The 17,032-nt window shown below is 36.4% G+C and overlaps 1 protein-coding gene across 3 annotated transcripts in view; it reads left to right on the plus strand.

Annotated features, from left to right (window-relative positions):
* Positions 1-17,032, plus strand: part of DENND4A (DENN domain containing 4A) — a 135,256-nt gene that overhangs the window by 41,752 nt on the left and 76,472 nt on the right. For all 3 annotated transcript variants that reach the window (XM_066273332.1, XM_066273333.1, XM_066273334.1), the window contains exons 4-6: positions 9,084-9,333; positions 13,128-13,197; positions 15,796-15,965. In XM_066273332.1, the coding sequence (XP_066129429.1) occupies positions 9,084-9,333; positions 13,128-13,197; positions 15,796-15,965 (490 nt within the window). The remainder of the gene's footprint in view (positions 1-9,083; positions 9,334-13,127; positions 13,198-15,795; positions 15,966-17,032) is intronic.

The following is a 17,032-nucleotide window of genomic DNA, read 5'->3' on the forward strand; positions in this document are numbered from 1 at the left end:
ATAGATGTATGGCAGCTTTAGAAAAAATAGACATGTCTAGATCCAGAATCCGGTATTCTGTCACTGTGTTCATTGTATGTTTTCAGTGTCCCTTTGTCCTACAGGTTCCCAGCACTTGCATCATGTCTGAGTTTCTGTTAAAGGTAGGGAAGAGTTCTGACCTGTGGTGGTGTAGTGGGCAAAGCAAGCATGGCTAACATAGAACCCACACCACGTAATGAGTTTATGCAGCCCGCGATTAAATTTTTAATATTCTCCACTACTTTAAAATCTCAGCTTACTCAGAAGTGGAAGCATCTTTGATTATTGAAAGTCGAAATATTTAAGAAGATAGTGATACACAGAAAAGAATTCCACGTGTGACTAACCTAGGGTTAACTTCCAATAATTAGTCAAATGGATTCACGATACTTCATTTTTTAAAAAAAATTTCATTATAAAGATGTACAACTTTTGAATTGTTTGACATTTAGCGGCAATGTGAAACCCACATTAAGCGGAGTTTGCCAGTGTGCACCCAAGGTCAAACAAATTGTTATTTTTGTGGTCAAGTGTGCTGAATCAAGTGGCATTGTAGCATAGACAATAGCTGCAGTTGATAACTGAAAACGTGTCCAGGCTGTTTGTAAAATGAAATAATTGTTTTTCTTGTGATGTAACCCCTTCAAGCTCATTCTATTAATTACATATTGTTTTGATTATTAATTGCAATAGTTTGGATATTTATACAGTATGTAATTATATTTTTATTAAAATAATATTGTATATTAAAATTTTTTTCACTCACATTTATTTATAAACAAATTACATAATAAAATTTTGTTTACTTAAATGAATTCTTTTTGTATTTAACATTTTTTAATTTAATTTTATTTTTTTTTATTTTTTTAGAGAGGAGAGGGAGAGACAGAGAGAGAGAGAGAGAGAGAGGAGAGACAGAGAGAGGAGAGACAGAGAGAGAAGGGGGGAGGAGCTGGAAGCATCAACTCCCATATGTGCCTTGACCAGGCAAGCCCAGGGTTTTGAACCGGCGACCTCAGCATTTCCAGGTCGATGCTTTATCCACTGCGCCACCACAGGTCAGGCTACATTTTTTAATTTTAATATTTCGTCTGGCCTGTGAAAAAAGTTTTCTTTCTAATCTGGCCTGGGGGCAAAAACTGTTGCCACACCTGGGGTAAAACATTGACCTGGAATGCTGAGGTTTGCTGGTTCAAAACCCTGGGCTTGCCTGATCAAGGCACATATAGGAGTTGATGCTTCCTGCTCCTCCCCCCTTCAATTTCTCTCTCTCTAAAATGAATTTTTTTTTAATTCTAAAGATAGGGAAGAGAATTAGAAAAACATTTACATAAAAGTACCAAAATAATGTATTATCCTGATCATAAAAATTTTAATTATTTTTAAAGTATGAGAAAAGGATGGCTTTCCCTAAACAGACCAATCAGCAGGGAGGAAATAGAAAAAACTATTAAAAACCTCCCCAAAAATAAAAGTCCAGGCCCAGACGGTTATACTAATGAATTCTATCAAACATTCAAAGAAGACTTGGTTCCTATTCTACTCAAAGTCTTCCAAAAAATTGAAGAAGAAGCAATACTTCCAAACACATTCTATGAGGCCAACATAACCCTCATATCAAAACCTGGCAAGGATGGCACAAAGAAAGAAAACTACAGACCAATATCTCTAATGAATACAGATGCTAAAATACTAAACAAAATACTGGCAAACCGAATACAGCAACATATTAAAAAAATAATACATCATGATCAAGTGGGATTCATCCCAGAACCTCAAGGATGGTTCAACATACGCAAAACGGTTAACGTAATATACCATATCAACAAAACAAAGAACAAAAACCACATGATCTTATCAATAGATGCAGAAAAGGCTTTTGATAAAATACAACACAATTTTATGTTTAAGACTCTCAACAAAATGGGTATAGAAGGAAAATATCTCAACATGATAAAGGCCATATATGATAAACCATCAGCCAACATCCTATTAAACGGCATAAAACTGAGGACTTTCTACCTTAAATCAGGAACAAGACAGGGTTGTCCACTCTCTCCACTCTTATTTAACGTGGTGCTAGAAGTTCTGGCCAGAGCAATCAGACAAGACAAAGAAATAAAAGGCATCCATATCGGAAAAGAAGAAGTAAAAGTATCACTTTTTGCTGATGATATGATCCTATACATCGAAAACCCGAAGGACTCCACAAAAAGATTATTAGAAACAATAAACCAATACAGTAAGGTCGCAGGATACAAAATTAACATACAAAAGCCTTTCTATATGCCAACAATGAAATATTAGAAAACGAACTCAAAAAAATAATCCCCTTCACGATTGCAACAAAAAAAATAAAATACCTAGGAATAAACATAACAAAGAACGTAAAGGACCTATATAATGAAAATTACAAAGCATTGTTAAGGGAAATCGAAAAAGATACAATGAGATGGAAAAATATTCCTTGTTCTTGGATAGGAACAATAAATATAATCAAAATGGCCATATTACCCAAAGCAATATACAAATTTAATGCAATTCCCATCAAAATCCCTATGAGATTTTTTAAAGAAATGGAACAAAAAATCATCAGATTTATATGGAACTATAAAAAACCCCGAATAGCCAAAACAATCCTAAGGAAAAAGAATGAAGCTGGGGGCATTACAATACCTGACTTTAAACTATATTATAGGGCCACAATAATCAAAACAGTATGGTATTGGCAGAAAAATAGACACTCAGACCAATGGAACAGAATAGAAAGCCCAGAAATAAAACCACATATATATGGTCAAATAATCTTTGATAAAGGGGCCAACAACACACAATGGAGAAAAGAAAGCCTCTTCAACAAATGGTGTTGGGAAAACTGGAAAGCCACATGCAAAAGAATGAAACTCGACTACAGCCTGTCCCCGTGTACTAAAATTAATTCAAAATGGATCAAAGATCTAAATATAAGACCTGAAACAATAAAGTACATAGAAGAAGACATAGGTACTAAAATCATGGACCTGGGTTTTAAAGAACATTTTATGAACTTGACTCCAATGGCAAGAGAAGTGAAGGCAAAGATAAATGAATGGGACTACATCAGAATAAAAAGTTTTTTGCTCAGCAAGAGAAACTGATATAAAAATAAACAGACAGCCAACTAAATGGGAAATGATTTTTTCAAACAACAGCTCTGATAAGGGCCTAATATCCAAAATTTACAAAGAACTCATAAAACTCAACAACAAACAAACAAACAATCCAATTAAAAAATGGGAAGAGGACATGAACAGACACTTCTCCCAGGAAGAGATACAAATGGCCAACAGATATATGAAAAGATGCTCAGCTTCATTAGTTATTAGAGAAATGCAAATCAAAACTACAATGAGATACCACCTCACTCCTGTTAGATTAGCTATTATCAACAAGACGGGTAATAGCAAATGTTGGAGAGGCTGTGGAGAAAGGGGAACCCTCATTCACTGTTGGTGGGACTGTAAAGTAGTACAACCATTATGGAGGAAAGTATGGTGGTTCCTCAAAAAACTGCAAATAGAACTACCTTATGACCCAGCAATCCCTCTACTGGGTATATACCCCAAAACCTCAGAAACATTGATACGTGAAGACACATGTAGCCCCATGTTCATTGCAGCACTGTTCACAGTGGCCAAGACATGGAAACAACCAAAAAGCCCTTCAATAGAAGACTGGATAAAGAAGATGTGGCACATATACACTATGGAATACTACTCAGCCATAAGAAATGATGACATCAGATCATTTACAGCAAAATGGTGGGATCTTGATAACATTATAAGGAGTGAAATAAGTAAATCAGAAAAAAACAAGAACTACATGATTCCATACATTGGTGGAACATAAAAATGAGACTAAGAGACATGGACAAGAGTGTGGTGGTTACCAGGGGTGGGGGGAGGGAGGACATGGGAGGGAGGGAGGGAGAGAGTTAGGGGGAGGGGGAGGGGCACAGAGAACTAGATAGAGGGTGGCGGAGGACAATCTGACTTTGGGCGAGGGGTTTGTAACATAATTTAATGACAAAATAACCTAGACATGTTTTCTTTGAATATATGTACCCTGATTTATTAATGTCATCCCATTACCATTAATAAAAATTTATTATAAAAAAAAAACCGTCATTATAGTTCAAATAATGAAGATTTTATCATTAAAAAAAAAAAAAAAAAAAGAGAGAGAAAAGGATGGCTTTTAAGTGTCCACTATAATTATCATTATAAATGGATGCTTAAGTCTATGCATCAAACAAGGTAAGTGTTTGAGGTAAATTAGTACTTTCCTTAGGATATTATACTGTACTTTGTGCTCCTTTTTAATATAACAGCTTTATTGAGATATAATTTATGTAATGGTTGATATAAAAAAGTTACCTTAAAAATCAGTTTTCATCCGTTTTTAAAAAAAGTTTTATTTACAGAGAAAGGAGGTGGAGGGTTGAGAAGTAGTTGCTTCACTTTAGTTGTTCATTGGTTGCTTGTCATACATGTCTTAACCAGGCAGCCCAGAGTTTCAAACCCATGACGTCCGTGTTCCAAGTTGGTGCTCTATGTACTGTGCCACCATAGGCCAGGCAGTCTCTGTCTGTTAATTACAATAATTTTAAATTGGTTACCAAACAACTACTATATTGTTATATGAGTTTACATATTTAGTAATTGGCTTGGAAAAATAAGCCAGCTTTTAGATCTTGTTTTCAAAAGATTAGGTAAGTTGCTCCTAACACTACTATCATCAGAATTTTAGCTTGTGGATAAAATTTGGGCATTGGTGTTCCCTAGAGCAGAGATGAGGAATTTTCCAAGCATAGGAAAAGACTTGAATTAAAATGAATAAATTAGCTACTCTTTTTTTACTTTTGTAAATGACTTTAGAGAGAGAGTAGGGGTGGGTGGAGAAAGAGACAGAAACATTGATTTGTTTCTGTATGTGCCCTGACCTGGAATCAAACCAGCAACCTTTGCATACTAGGACAACACTCTCATCAACTGAGCTATCTGCCCAGGGCTAAATTAACCACTCTTAAAGCTACCCTTATATGGCTGTCATTTTAAAGAATATGACATCATTCTTGCCTTTAAACCTTACAGTTTATTTATTTGTATTATTTTTATTTTTTTTCAATTACAGCTTACATTCAGTGTTATTTTATATTAGTTTCAGGTATCAACATAGTCATTAACACAATCATAGCCTGACCAGGCAGTGGCACAGTGGATAGAGCATTGGACTGGGATACAGAGGACCCAGGTTCGAGACCCCGAGGTTGCCAGCTTCAGCACGGGCTCATTTGGTTTGAGCAAAGCTCACCAGCTTGGACCCAAGGTCGCTGGCTTGGGCAAGGGGTTACTCGGTCTGCTGAAGGCCCACGGTCAAGGCACATATAAGAAAGCAATCAATGAACAACTAAGGTGTCACAACGAAAAACTAATGATTGATGCTTCTCATCTCTCTCTGTTCCTATCTGTCCCTATCTATCCCTCTTTATGACTCTATCTCTGGAAAAACAAAAACAAAAAAACCCACAATCATATATAAATACTTTACAAAGTGTTCCCCATGATACTTCCAGTACCCATCTGGCACTATACACAGTTATTACAATATTATTGGCTGTATTTCCTATGCTGTACTTTACATCCCTGTGACTATTTTGTAGCTGCTAATCTGTACTTCTCAATCCCTTGACGTTTTTCACTCAGTCCCTCAACCCTCCCTCTCCTCTGGCAACCGTCAGTCTATTCTCTATAGCTGTGAATCTGTTTCTATTCTGTTTGTTCCTTTATATTATTCTTTAGATTCCACATATAAATAAAATTATATATTTGTATTTCTCTGCCAGACTAATTTCACTTAGTTGGCCCTAGGCACTGAGGATGGCTCCATGGCCTCGGCTCAGGCACTAAAATAAATAGCTCAGTTGTCGAGCAATGGAGCAACGGCCCCAGATGGGCAGAGCTTCGCCCAGTAGGGGGCTTGCTGGGTGGATTCCAGTTGAGGTGCATGCAGGAGTCTGTCTCTCTGCCTCCCCGCTTCTCACTTAAGGAAAAAAAAAATAACTTTAATCCATTTTGAATTTATTCTTGTATATGGTGTAAGAAGGTGGTCTGATTTCTTTTTTTTTTTTTTTTTTACATGTATCTGTCCAATTTTCCCAACAGCATTTATTGAATAGACTGTCTTTACCCCATTGCATGTTCTTGCCTTCTTTTTCAAATATTAACTGACCATATAGGCATGGGTTTATTTCTGGGCTCTCTATTCTGTTCCAGTGGTCTATATGTCTGTTTTTATGCCAGTACCATACCATTTGATTACTATAGCCTTGTAGTATAGTTTGATATCAAGTAGCATGGTACCTCCAATGTTCTTCTTTCTCAAGATTGCTGTGGCTATTTTGGGGTTTTTTGTAGTTCCATATAAATTTTTTTTCTCCCCCAAAGTTAGAAGCAGGGAGGCAGTCAGACAGACTCCTACATGCACCTGACCAGGATCCACCTAGCATGCCCACCAGGGGGTGATGCTCTGCCCATGTAGGCCGTCGCTCTGCTAATGCCGAAGTCATTCTAGCGCCTGAGGCGGAGGCCACAGAGCCATCCTCAGCGCCCGTGCCAACTTTGCTCCAATGGAGCCTTGGCTGAGAGAGGGGAAAAGAGAAAGAAGAAGAGGGGAAAGGGTGGAGAAGCAGATGGGCATTTCTCCTGTGTGCCCTGGCTGGGAATCAAACCCAGAACTTCCACACACTGGGCTGACACTCTACCGCTGAGCCAACCGGCCAGGGCCCATATAAATTTTTTGAATATTTTTTCTAGTTCTGTGAAATATATCATACCATTGGTATTTTGATAAGAATTGTGTTGAATCTATAGATTGCTTTGGGTAGAATGAACATTTTAATGATGTTAATTCTTCCTATGTATGAGCACAGTATATCCTTCCATTTATTTGTATCTTTTTCAGTTTCTTTCTTCAGTGTATTATAATTTTCTGAGTACAAGTCTTTTACCCCTTAGTTAAATTTATTCCTAGGTATTTTAATTTTTTTTTGATGCACTTATAAATGCGATTGTTTTCTTAGTTTCCCTTTCTGATAGTTCATTATTGGTTTATAAAAATGCAACCAATTTCCATATATTTATCTTATAGCCTTAAAAGCTCACCGTTTAGACAAGAAAAGTTATCTAACAGTATAAAAATCAAAAATAGTAATTTAAAATATGAACAGCATAATATCTAATTAAATAAAAGGTATATTATGTATTGTATGTATTTACATTCCATTATCTTTTAAGAATTTGAGGTAATAAATGATGGTTTGTTTGCCTGTGTTCTATTTTTCTTTTCTTGTTTTCCATGAGCATCGATACGGTAGGCACTATTTTGGAGACCTTACTTACACTCTCATCTAATTTTTTCAAGATCATATGAGTTAGGTTTTTTAAATTTTATAGCTGAGTAGTATAATGCTCAGAGATTAAGTAACTGCCCTAAGGTAATATAGCTAGTAACTAGTGGTAGGAATTTGAATTCAGATGTATCTAATTTCTCTCTGTTACAATGTCTTTTTTTTAGATTAAAAAAAAAAAGAACAAAATACATAAAAAAGAAAGCAAGATCAAAAGGAGGTGGAAGAATTAAGCCAACAATAAAATATACATAGTTGCTATGATTAACCACCCAATTTAGCTCTAAATTTTTTAAATGTTGAGAAAATTTTTTTGTGTGTTGACAATCAGGATAAAAAGGGAAATTGAAAATTATATTAGAAATAATTTGACCAGTTTCTAGTGCTAAATTTTCTTTGTATAATGGGATTTTATAAAAGAGAATAGTGATTGATATTGAAGACTTGCCTGTTATAACAATATCTATAGCTAAAACACTTTATATAGGACTTTAAATTATCTTTAATCATTTCAAAGACAGCTTCAAAGTCAAATCAGTGAATTATGTGAAAGAATAAACTATATTATTCAAACATGACATTTTCTTAATGTCCCCAAGTACTTTAAGTATAGAATTTAGAAGACTTAAGGATGGCCTACCCTTTATGAAAACCCTATGCTATTACCACAGCAAAGAAAGAAAAAAAAAACACATACAAACCTGTCTTTTACCCATAATTTTGAGGTTATTTTTTCTTTTGAAAGCCTAAAATTATCTCTTAAACCTGAGGGAAGTATTGGAAGTAAAAGCGTCCAAGTAAAAAAATTTTTTTTTTTTTTCATTTTTCTGAAGCTGGAAACAGGGAGAGACAGTCAGACAGACACCTGCATGCGCCCGACCGGGATCCACCCGGCACGCCCACCATGGGGCGACGCTCTGCCCACCAGGGGGCGATGCTCTGCCCATCCTGGGCGTCGCCATGTTGCGACCAGAGCCACTCTAGCGCCTGAGGCAGAGGCCACAGAGCCTTCCCCAGCGCCCGGGCCATCTTTGCTCCAATGGAGCCTTGGCTGTGGGAGGGGAAGAGAGAGACAGAGAGGAAAGCGCGGCGGAGGGGTGGAGAAGCAAATGGGCGCTTCTCCTGTGTGCCCTGGCCGGGAATCGAACCCGGGTCCTCCGCACGCTAGGCCGATGCTCTACCGCTGAGCCAACCGGCCAGGGCCCAAGTAAAAATTATATATCTTCTGGTGTAGGAGACTTTTGTGAAATTTTAATTTTGGCCACAATACAAATTTACTTTTTCACAAAAAAGTGCTTCATTTTAGAGACAAAAATGAATAAATAAATCCATTAAATGGAATGCTAAAACAAGTACCACTGCACTTAACTGTTGCCATCCTATGGTTTATGTCAACGAACACAAAGGTTAATCTGATTTTTCTTATATTATTTAAATTTTTGGTAGAGAAAACAGGTTATCTTATAATTTTATATGGGACTATGCAATTCAAACTTAGAATAAGATTGGAATCTTTGCTGCATTTAAGGATCAGTTTATGGTACCTGATAATCTTACCTTTCATATTTGAGGGTGCTTTATGTTTGTGTATTTATTTATTCTATTTATTTTTTAGGGTCTTATATGACTGGAAAGAAAGATTAAAACAGGGGTGTGAAATTATTCAGAGTACTCCCTATGGACGCCCTGCAAATATTAGCGGCAGTACCTCATCACAGAAAATTTATATCACTTACCGAAGAGCCTCTGAAAACATGACTCAGAATACGTTGGCTGTCACAGACATATGTATTATTATACCCAGTAAAGGAGAAAGTCCACCACACACATTCTGCAAAGTCGACAAGAATCTCAATAACAGTATGGTAAGTCACTCTTTTGTACTGATAAAATTAGCCACTGATGAAAAGATCATAATTTAAAATCTTTGGTTGGAAAAGACTATAGCACAATTACTGAGTTAAAAATATGTCTTTAAAGATGTTGGATATTATATTTTTAGAGAATTATTTTAGTTGTACTTTCAAAAGGAGTTATGCAAAAAGCTTTTTTTTTTTTTTTTTTACAAGAGGAACAGATAGGGACAGATAGACAGGAAGTCAGAGAGATGAGAAACATCAGTTCTTTATTGTGGCACCTTAGTTGTTCATTGATTGGTTTCTCATATGTGCCTTGACTGGGGTGGGGAGGCTACAGTAGAGCAAGTGACCCCTTGCTCAAGCCAGCAACTTTGGGCTTAAGCCAGTGACCTTGGGCTTCAAGCGAGTGACCTTTGGGTTCAAACCAGTGACCATGCGGTCATGTCTATAATCCCATGCTCAAGCCAGTGACTCAGCACTCAAGCTGGATGGGCCCGCACTCAAGCCGGTGACAAAGCTGGGTCCTCTGTGTCCCAGGCCAATGCTCTGTCTGCTGCGCCACCACCTGGCCAGGCACAAAAAACTTTTTCTTAAAATTTCCCCCTTACCGCCAAAGTAATACACTAGCCAAGGTTAATCCCTCCTTCCATTTGTGTACTAGATCCCATATATTTACCTATTTGAGAACATAGCTTTAGCAATTCTTACTTTCTTTGTGAATCATTCATTTTTCTATCAGATTATTTCCTCCAGCATGCAAACCATGTTTCTCCCATCTTTACAAAACTTGACTACTTTATCCCCCTCCACCTATTGTCCCATTTCATTGTTCTCCTTTATAATAAAGCATTTCAAAAGAGTTGATTATATTCTGTCCTCTTCCTCACTTTAACTCTTTTCAATTACACTTTTGTCCCCCATTCTGCCAAGATTGCTTTTGTTGTTGAATCTAATGATCAGTTTTTATCTTATTTTCAGTAGGTTTTGACATAATCATTTCTTCCTTTTTGAAACAGTAGTGGCAAGAGAAGATGTGTTCTTTTTCCATGTTCTCTCTTTCTTTTACCTCCTACCTTACCAATCATTCTTTTCTGACTTTGCTGATTCTTTCCCCTCTGTCCAGCCTCTACATAGTGTAATGCTCCAAAGGTTAGTCTACAAACTGTTTATCTTTACCACCTAAACTCACACCCTTGATGACATAAATTGAGGCTTTGTGTGGATGACTTCTAAATGTGTATGTCTACTAGGTTTTTAAAGCAGGAGGGAAAAAATAATCTAATGAACAATGAGAAAATGTGGCTTGAATTTTTCCTCAAGTTTCTTCATGACTTTTGTACCACACTTACAGCTTTGGCCTCAAAAAAACCTCCTCTACTTCTTCACCGCCCATTAAGCTTATGTACAGAAACAGTTTTCAAGAATTATTAGTTTTAAAACTTTGAACCAGCCTGATCAGGCAGTGGCACAGTGAATAGAATGTCAGACTGGAACGCAGAAGACCCAGGTTCAAAACCCTGAGGTCACTGGCTTGAGCGTGGGCTCACCAGCTTAAGCATGGGGTTTCTGGCTTAAGCATGGGATCATAGACATGACCCCATGTCTCTGGCTTGAGCCCAAATGTTGCTGGCTTAAAGCCCAAGGTCGCTGGCTTGAGCCCAAGGTCGCTAGCTATGAGCAAGGGGTCACTCTGCTCTACTGTAGCCCCCCAGTCAAGGCACATATGAGAGGTCACTCTGCTTTACTGTAGCCCCCCAGTCAAGGCACATATGAGAAACCAATAAATGAACAACGAAGGAGCTGCAAAAAATTGATGCTTCTCATCCCTCTCCTTTCCTGACTGTCCGTCTTATCTGTCCCTCTCTCTGTCTCTCTCTCTGTCACAAAAAAAAAACAACAAAAAAAACCTTTGAACCATAAGCTTAAATGATTTGGACCTTGATTGATTTAGAATTGGATCATAATATTTTAGAGCTGGAAGAAAACTTAAAAATGGTCATATGGTACAAAAATGCAAAAAGTTGTAGTTAAGGATCTGTAGTCTGGGAGTTTTGAATCACACCCTTAACTCTTGGCAAATTTGGGACTCTCTCCTCAGTTTTTGACTTGTTGTTAATAAAGCAAGTAATTAAATCATGTACCTAATTACTGGAAAAATAAAAGTATATGAAAGTATGTTTTTGACATGGTAAATCACAGTAAGTATAATTTATATGAGTTAAACCTTTAAAGTATTTTTAGAACAATAGTCCCTCCTACTTTCTTTTTGCTGAAACTTGTCGTAAAAACGTTTAGAAAGCTCTCTTGTAGTTTTGATATTATGGTTATTTTTCTCCAGAGTCTCATAATTTTTCTGTATCTCTGAGCTTTCATTTTTAATTTTAGAATATTCCTTTTGGTTTCTACTATATCCAAATAAACAAATACTTCCTTTTTTATCATCACAAAGATTATCATTGAAAGTTTTTTGTCCTCACAAAATGTGGCTTATTAGAAATTGGAGTTGGAACTTTTCAATAGAGAGTTTTTTATTTATAAATTTTTTACTCACCTGATAAAGTCCAGTTTGACTTTTACATATTCATAATATCCACTTCACTTTTATACTTCCATTCTTTTGATACAAAAATACTAAAACATTTACACAAACAAAATTCTAACACAGCAATAAGCATAATTTAATATCCTAAGCACAATTGAACAATTTATCTCCTGGAGACACAGAAAAAATGGTTAAGAAAGCAAGAAAAATTTCTAGATCAGGAGTCAATATATTGCATCATTGCTCATCATAGCCAAAAGAAAAAAACAACAACCATAAGTGTTCATCAGTAGGGCAATGGGTAAAATAAACTGATTCATTCATTAATGGAATACTGTCCAGTAGTTCAGATGAAGAAATTAGATCAGCCTGGCCTGTAATGGTGCAATGGGCAGAGCATTGACCTGGAACACTGAAGTCATCAGTTCAAAACTTTGGGATTGCCCAGTAAATGCACATATGACAGTCAAGCAATGAACAACTAAAGTGATGCAACTATGCGTTGATACTTCTTGCTTCTCCCCACCCCCCATAAAATCAATAAATAAAGTCTTTTTAAAAAAAAAGAAAAGACATTAGATCAGCTTCACTAATTCTCAGAAACATATTAATGAGTAAAAAAGTAAGCCATAAAAACATATGTTCATCTTATCATCATTTATGTAAAATTTATAATGCACAAAACAATGATACATACTTATAGATAAATATATTTATATAGTAGACAAATTTTAAATGCATTTAAATGAAATGTACTGGCTTTAGGTTAGCAGTTAACTCTGGAGAACAGAAAGGAGCGGAAGATGAGGCTTTAGCTAAAGCTATAATTTTTTGTTTCTCTATAAATTAAAATATTTGAAGCAAATATGATAAATTGTTAACATTTGTTAAATCTTGGTGGTGAGTAGGTGGATTTTTATTATAGCAGTCTCTTAATATTTAAAAATATTTTCTTAATGTTTATTTTCTCTATATATTTGTCTTCATTTCTATGAATCTGTCCTCCTGGACTGGTTTATGCAGATATTCTATCATATGTACACAAATATGTTCTGTCTTATTTAACACATTTATTAAACATTTCTACATAATGGGCACTGTTTTAAGTGCTACAGTATAGTAGTGAACTGAAAATAGCTAACAGAGAGCAATCTTTTAAATCTTAGATAATATTATATATACTAGGAAGATCAAAGAGACTTTATTTTATTAAAGTTACTACCTTTTAAAATTAATGATATTTTCTTTTTTGATTCAGTGGGGATCAGCAGTATACTTATGTTATAAAAAATCGGTGGCAAAGACTAACACTATATCTTACAAAGCTGGTAAGTATAATTTTTCATGGGGTACTTAATATATAAATGTATTATGCAGCTAGTACTTACTATTAAATAAAATAAACAAAACCCATCTTACAATGTTAGTGTCAGGACTGGGACTATAACTCGTGTCTTTTGAGTCTGTTTTTTTGTTGTTGTTTGTGGGTTTTTTTTGTTTTTTTTTTGTATTTTTCCAAAGCTGGAAACAGGGAGGCAGTCAGACAGACTCCCACATGCGCCCGACCGGGATCCACCCGGCATCCCCACCAGGGGGCAATGCTCTGCCCATCTTGAGGCATCGCTCTGCCGCAATCAGAGCCATTCTAGCACCTGAGGCAAAGGCCACAGAGCCATCCTCAGCGCCCGGGCAAACTTTGCTCCAGTAGAGCCTTGGCTGCAGGAGGGGAAGAGAGAGACAGAGAGGAAGAAGAGGGGGAGGGGTGGAGAAGCAGATGGGCGCTTCTCCTGTATGCCCTGGCCGGGAATTGAACCCAGGACTCCTGCATGCCAGGCCGACGCTCTACCACTGAGCCAACCAGCCAGGGCCTTGTTTTGTTTTCATTCACACATTTACTGTATGCTTAATGAAAGGTTAATATTAAAAGAAGATGGGTTTTTTTAATGTTAGGTTTAAATAAATAAATAATAAGTAGAAATTAGTTCTCTTTAAGTTTTTAAATCAGTAGAAAATGTGAGAAAGTATTTTCTGGTTAAATTAATGTTTCTTTAATATTTATATCAAATTTTAATCAAATCTACAGCTCATATGTAATTGTTTCATAATAATCTGAAATATTATAAACTAATTTGTGATTTTATAATACATAGATAAAATTTTTATTTGCCAGAAACCTCAAAATATCAAACATACTGATCTTACTTTCAAGAGAGCAGATTCAGTTTTTTAAATAACATAGTTTTAAAATCATTGTCCTAGAATTTTATTTTTGTTTTACTTTTGATTTTTTAGGATCTGCAGTTCATTACTATTTTTTTTTCATTGATTTGAGAAAGAGAGAGAGAAAGAGAAGAAGGGAGAAAAAGAGAAAGGAAGGGGAAAAGTGAGAGAGAAGCATCAACTCCTTGTTCCACTTAGTTGTTCCATTTAATTGTACACTCATTGGTTGCTTCTCACCTGTGCCCTTACTGGGGATTGAACCCACAATCTTGGTGTACCAGGACAACACTTTACCCACTGAGCCACCCAGCAAGGACCTCATCACAAAGCCTAGGTTGGCCCTCGCTGATTGGCTCAGTGGTAGAGCGTCAGCCCGGTGTGTGGATGTCCAAGGTTTGATTCTCGGTCAGGGTACACAGGAGAAGTGACCATCTGCTTCTCCACCCCCTCCTTCTCTCTCACTCTCTATCATCCTCTCTTCTCCTCCTGCAGCTATAACTCAATTGGTTCAAATGCATTGGCTCCAGGCATTGAGGATGGCTCTGTTGAGCCTCTGCCTTAGGTGCTGAAAATAGTTCAATTTCAAGCATGGCCCCAGATGAGTAGAACATTGGACCCAGACAGAGTTGCCAGGTGGATCCCAGTCAGGGTGCATGTGGGAATCTGTCTCCCTATCTCCCTTTCTCTCACTTGGAAAAGAAGAAAAAATAAGCCTATGCTGTTGCCTTATGACCTGAGAGAGTAGTGGACAATTAACTGTAGACCCTCATGGGATCAACTAGCTGGCCAGCATATAATTAGAGAATTTAATACCTGCCTTGGACCTTAGTATATCTAGCTCATCTCACTTTATAGACGAGAAAACCAGAATCTTAGAAGTATATGAGTTGTCCAAAATCACACAGATATTAGTGACAGAACAACCACTGGTATTCCTAGTTTATCATTTTGTCTTTAAGATCACATCTAGTGATGGTTTCCACTTGATTTTTACTGTTCAAGTTTAGGGAACCCAGTTTCTATTTCTAGTCCCACAAAATCCAGTATGAGACTCTGCTGGAGGGTGTGTTCAATATAAGATTCCTGGACCACTTTCCAAACTAGTTTTTTTAACATGAGATGATAGGCCATGTGAAACCCTATCTTCATATAATTTGGGATGTTTTAGAAGTGGGGCTTGAGTTGATATTAAAAACATTGTAAATATATGTCTCATATTTTTATTAGTATTTTTCTTGTATTTGTACCAGAAGTTATAGATAAACATACTCCTAGAGAATGTCTATTTTAATGTGTAAAAATTCCTGGGGGAAAGTTATTGAGTGCTGATGAAATGGATATATGCAGGTAACCATACTGAAACATTTTTTAAAAAAGTATATTTATGTACTTTAAGGTAGTGTGACCACACTGAATTTTTGAGTATGTGTATATTTATGTATATTTCTGTAGGATAATCTTGTTTGCCTTACTTAGCCTTTGTGGATAAAGCAGGATAAATATTAAGCAGTTAATATAAATAGTTATAATGTTTGAGTACTAAAATCTATATGAATCCTATTGAACCACTCAGTTATTTGATGAACATACATATATGCAATGTTTTGAACTTTGAAATGTATTAAATAAAGTATTTAAGCATCATTCAAATTATGAGCACATAAATTCAAGAGATTATTACCTGATATTTATTGTTGTTTTTATAGGTCTAATTTGTAGATATCCTCAAGAAGATTATGAGTCATTCTCACTTTCAGAATCTGTTCCTCTATTTTGTTTACCAATGGGTGCAACTATTGAATGTTGGCCACCAAATAGCAAATACCCTCTCCCTGTATTTTCTACATTTGTGTTAACTGGAGCCTCAGCTGAAAAGGTACTGTTTTAACAAGTTGTATCAGCAAATTTTATGTCCATTTTAAATTTAAATTTTATAGAATGCAAGGAACAGTAGGAAAAAATAACTGGTTAAACTGAATCTACTGTATTGTACATACCTTTTTCATTTGATTAAGGTAACTATATACAGTGACATAGGAAGAGAGTATTTTCATTTTCTTCCATATACCCAAATGCTTTTCTTATGAATATGGTGAGAGATTTTTAAATTGTGAAATGATGATCCTTCATTGCTTTATTTTCTGGGATACAGAAGCTTTGAAAGTAATACCAAAGAAATTATTAAATATGCAATGCGTTTAGAATCATAGACTATTCTAGTTGAAAGGGACCTTGGGAGTCATCTAGTCTGACATTCTTGTTTTATAGATTGAGAAATTGAGGTCCAGAGAAATTCAGTTAATTCCTTAAAGTTGGAATTTCTATTTCCTTATCTAAAATTGTACCACTGTCTGCTAAATAATAGCTCTTAATCATTTTCTTGTAGAGAATATGGATATAATTTATTTCACTCTCTGTAAAACAAATGCAATCTGATTTAAACACTTTTTTTTTTTTTTGTATTTATCTGAAGTGAGAAGTAGGGAGGCAGAGATAGACTCCCGCATGCGTCTGACCAGGATCCACCTGGCATGCCCACCAGGGGGCGATGCTCTGCCCATTTGGGCCATTGTTTTGTTACAACTGGAGCCATTCTACAGCCTGAGGCAGAGACCATGGGGCCATCCTCAGCACCAGGGGCCAACTTTGGTCCAATGGAGCATTGGCTGAGGGAGGGAAAGTGAGAGACAGAAAGAAGAGGGGGAAGGGTGGAGAAGCAAATGGGAGCTTCTCCTGTGTGCCTCGACTGGGAATCGAACCTGGGACCTCCACACGCTGGGCCGACGCTCCACCACTGAGCTAGCTGGCCAGGGCCCTAATTGAAACACCTTTTAAAATATATATATAGAGAGAGAGAGAGAGAGAATAATGTGAGAGTAGCTCTTGGTGAGTTTTTAAATTTTATTTTACTTTGTAATGTACTTCAAGAAAGCAAAAAGTGAT

The sequence above is a fragment of the Saccopteryx bilineata genome, chromosome 4 (genome assembly GCF_036850765.1).
Source record: "Saccopteryx bilineata isolate mSacBil1 chromosome 4, mSacBil1_pri_phased_curated, whole genome shotgun sequence".
NCBI lineage: Eukaryota > Metazoa > Chordata > Mammalia > Chiroptera > Emballonuridae > Saccopteryx > Saccopteryx bilineata.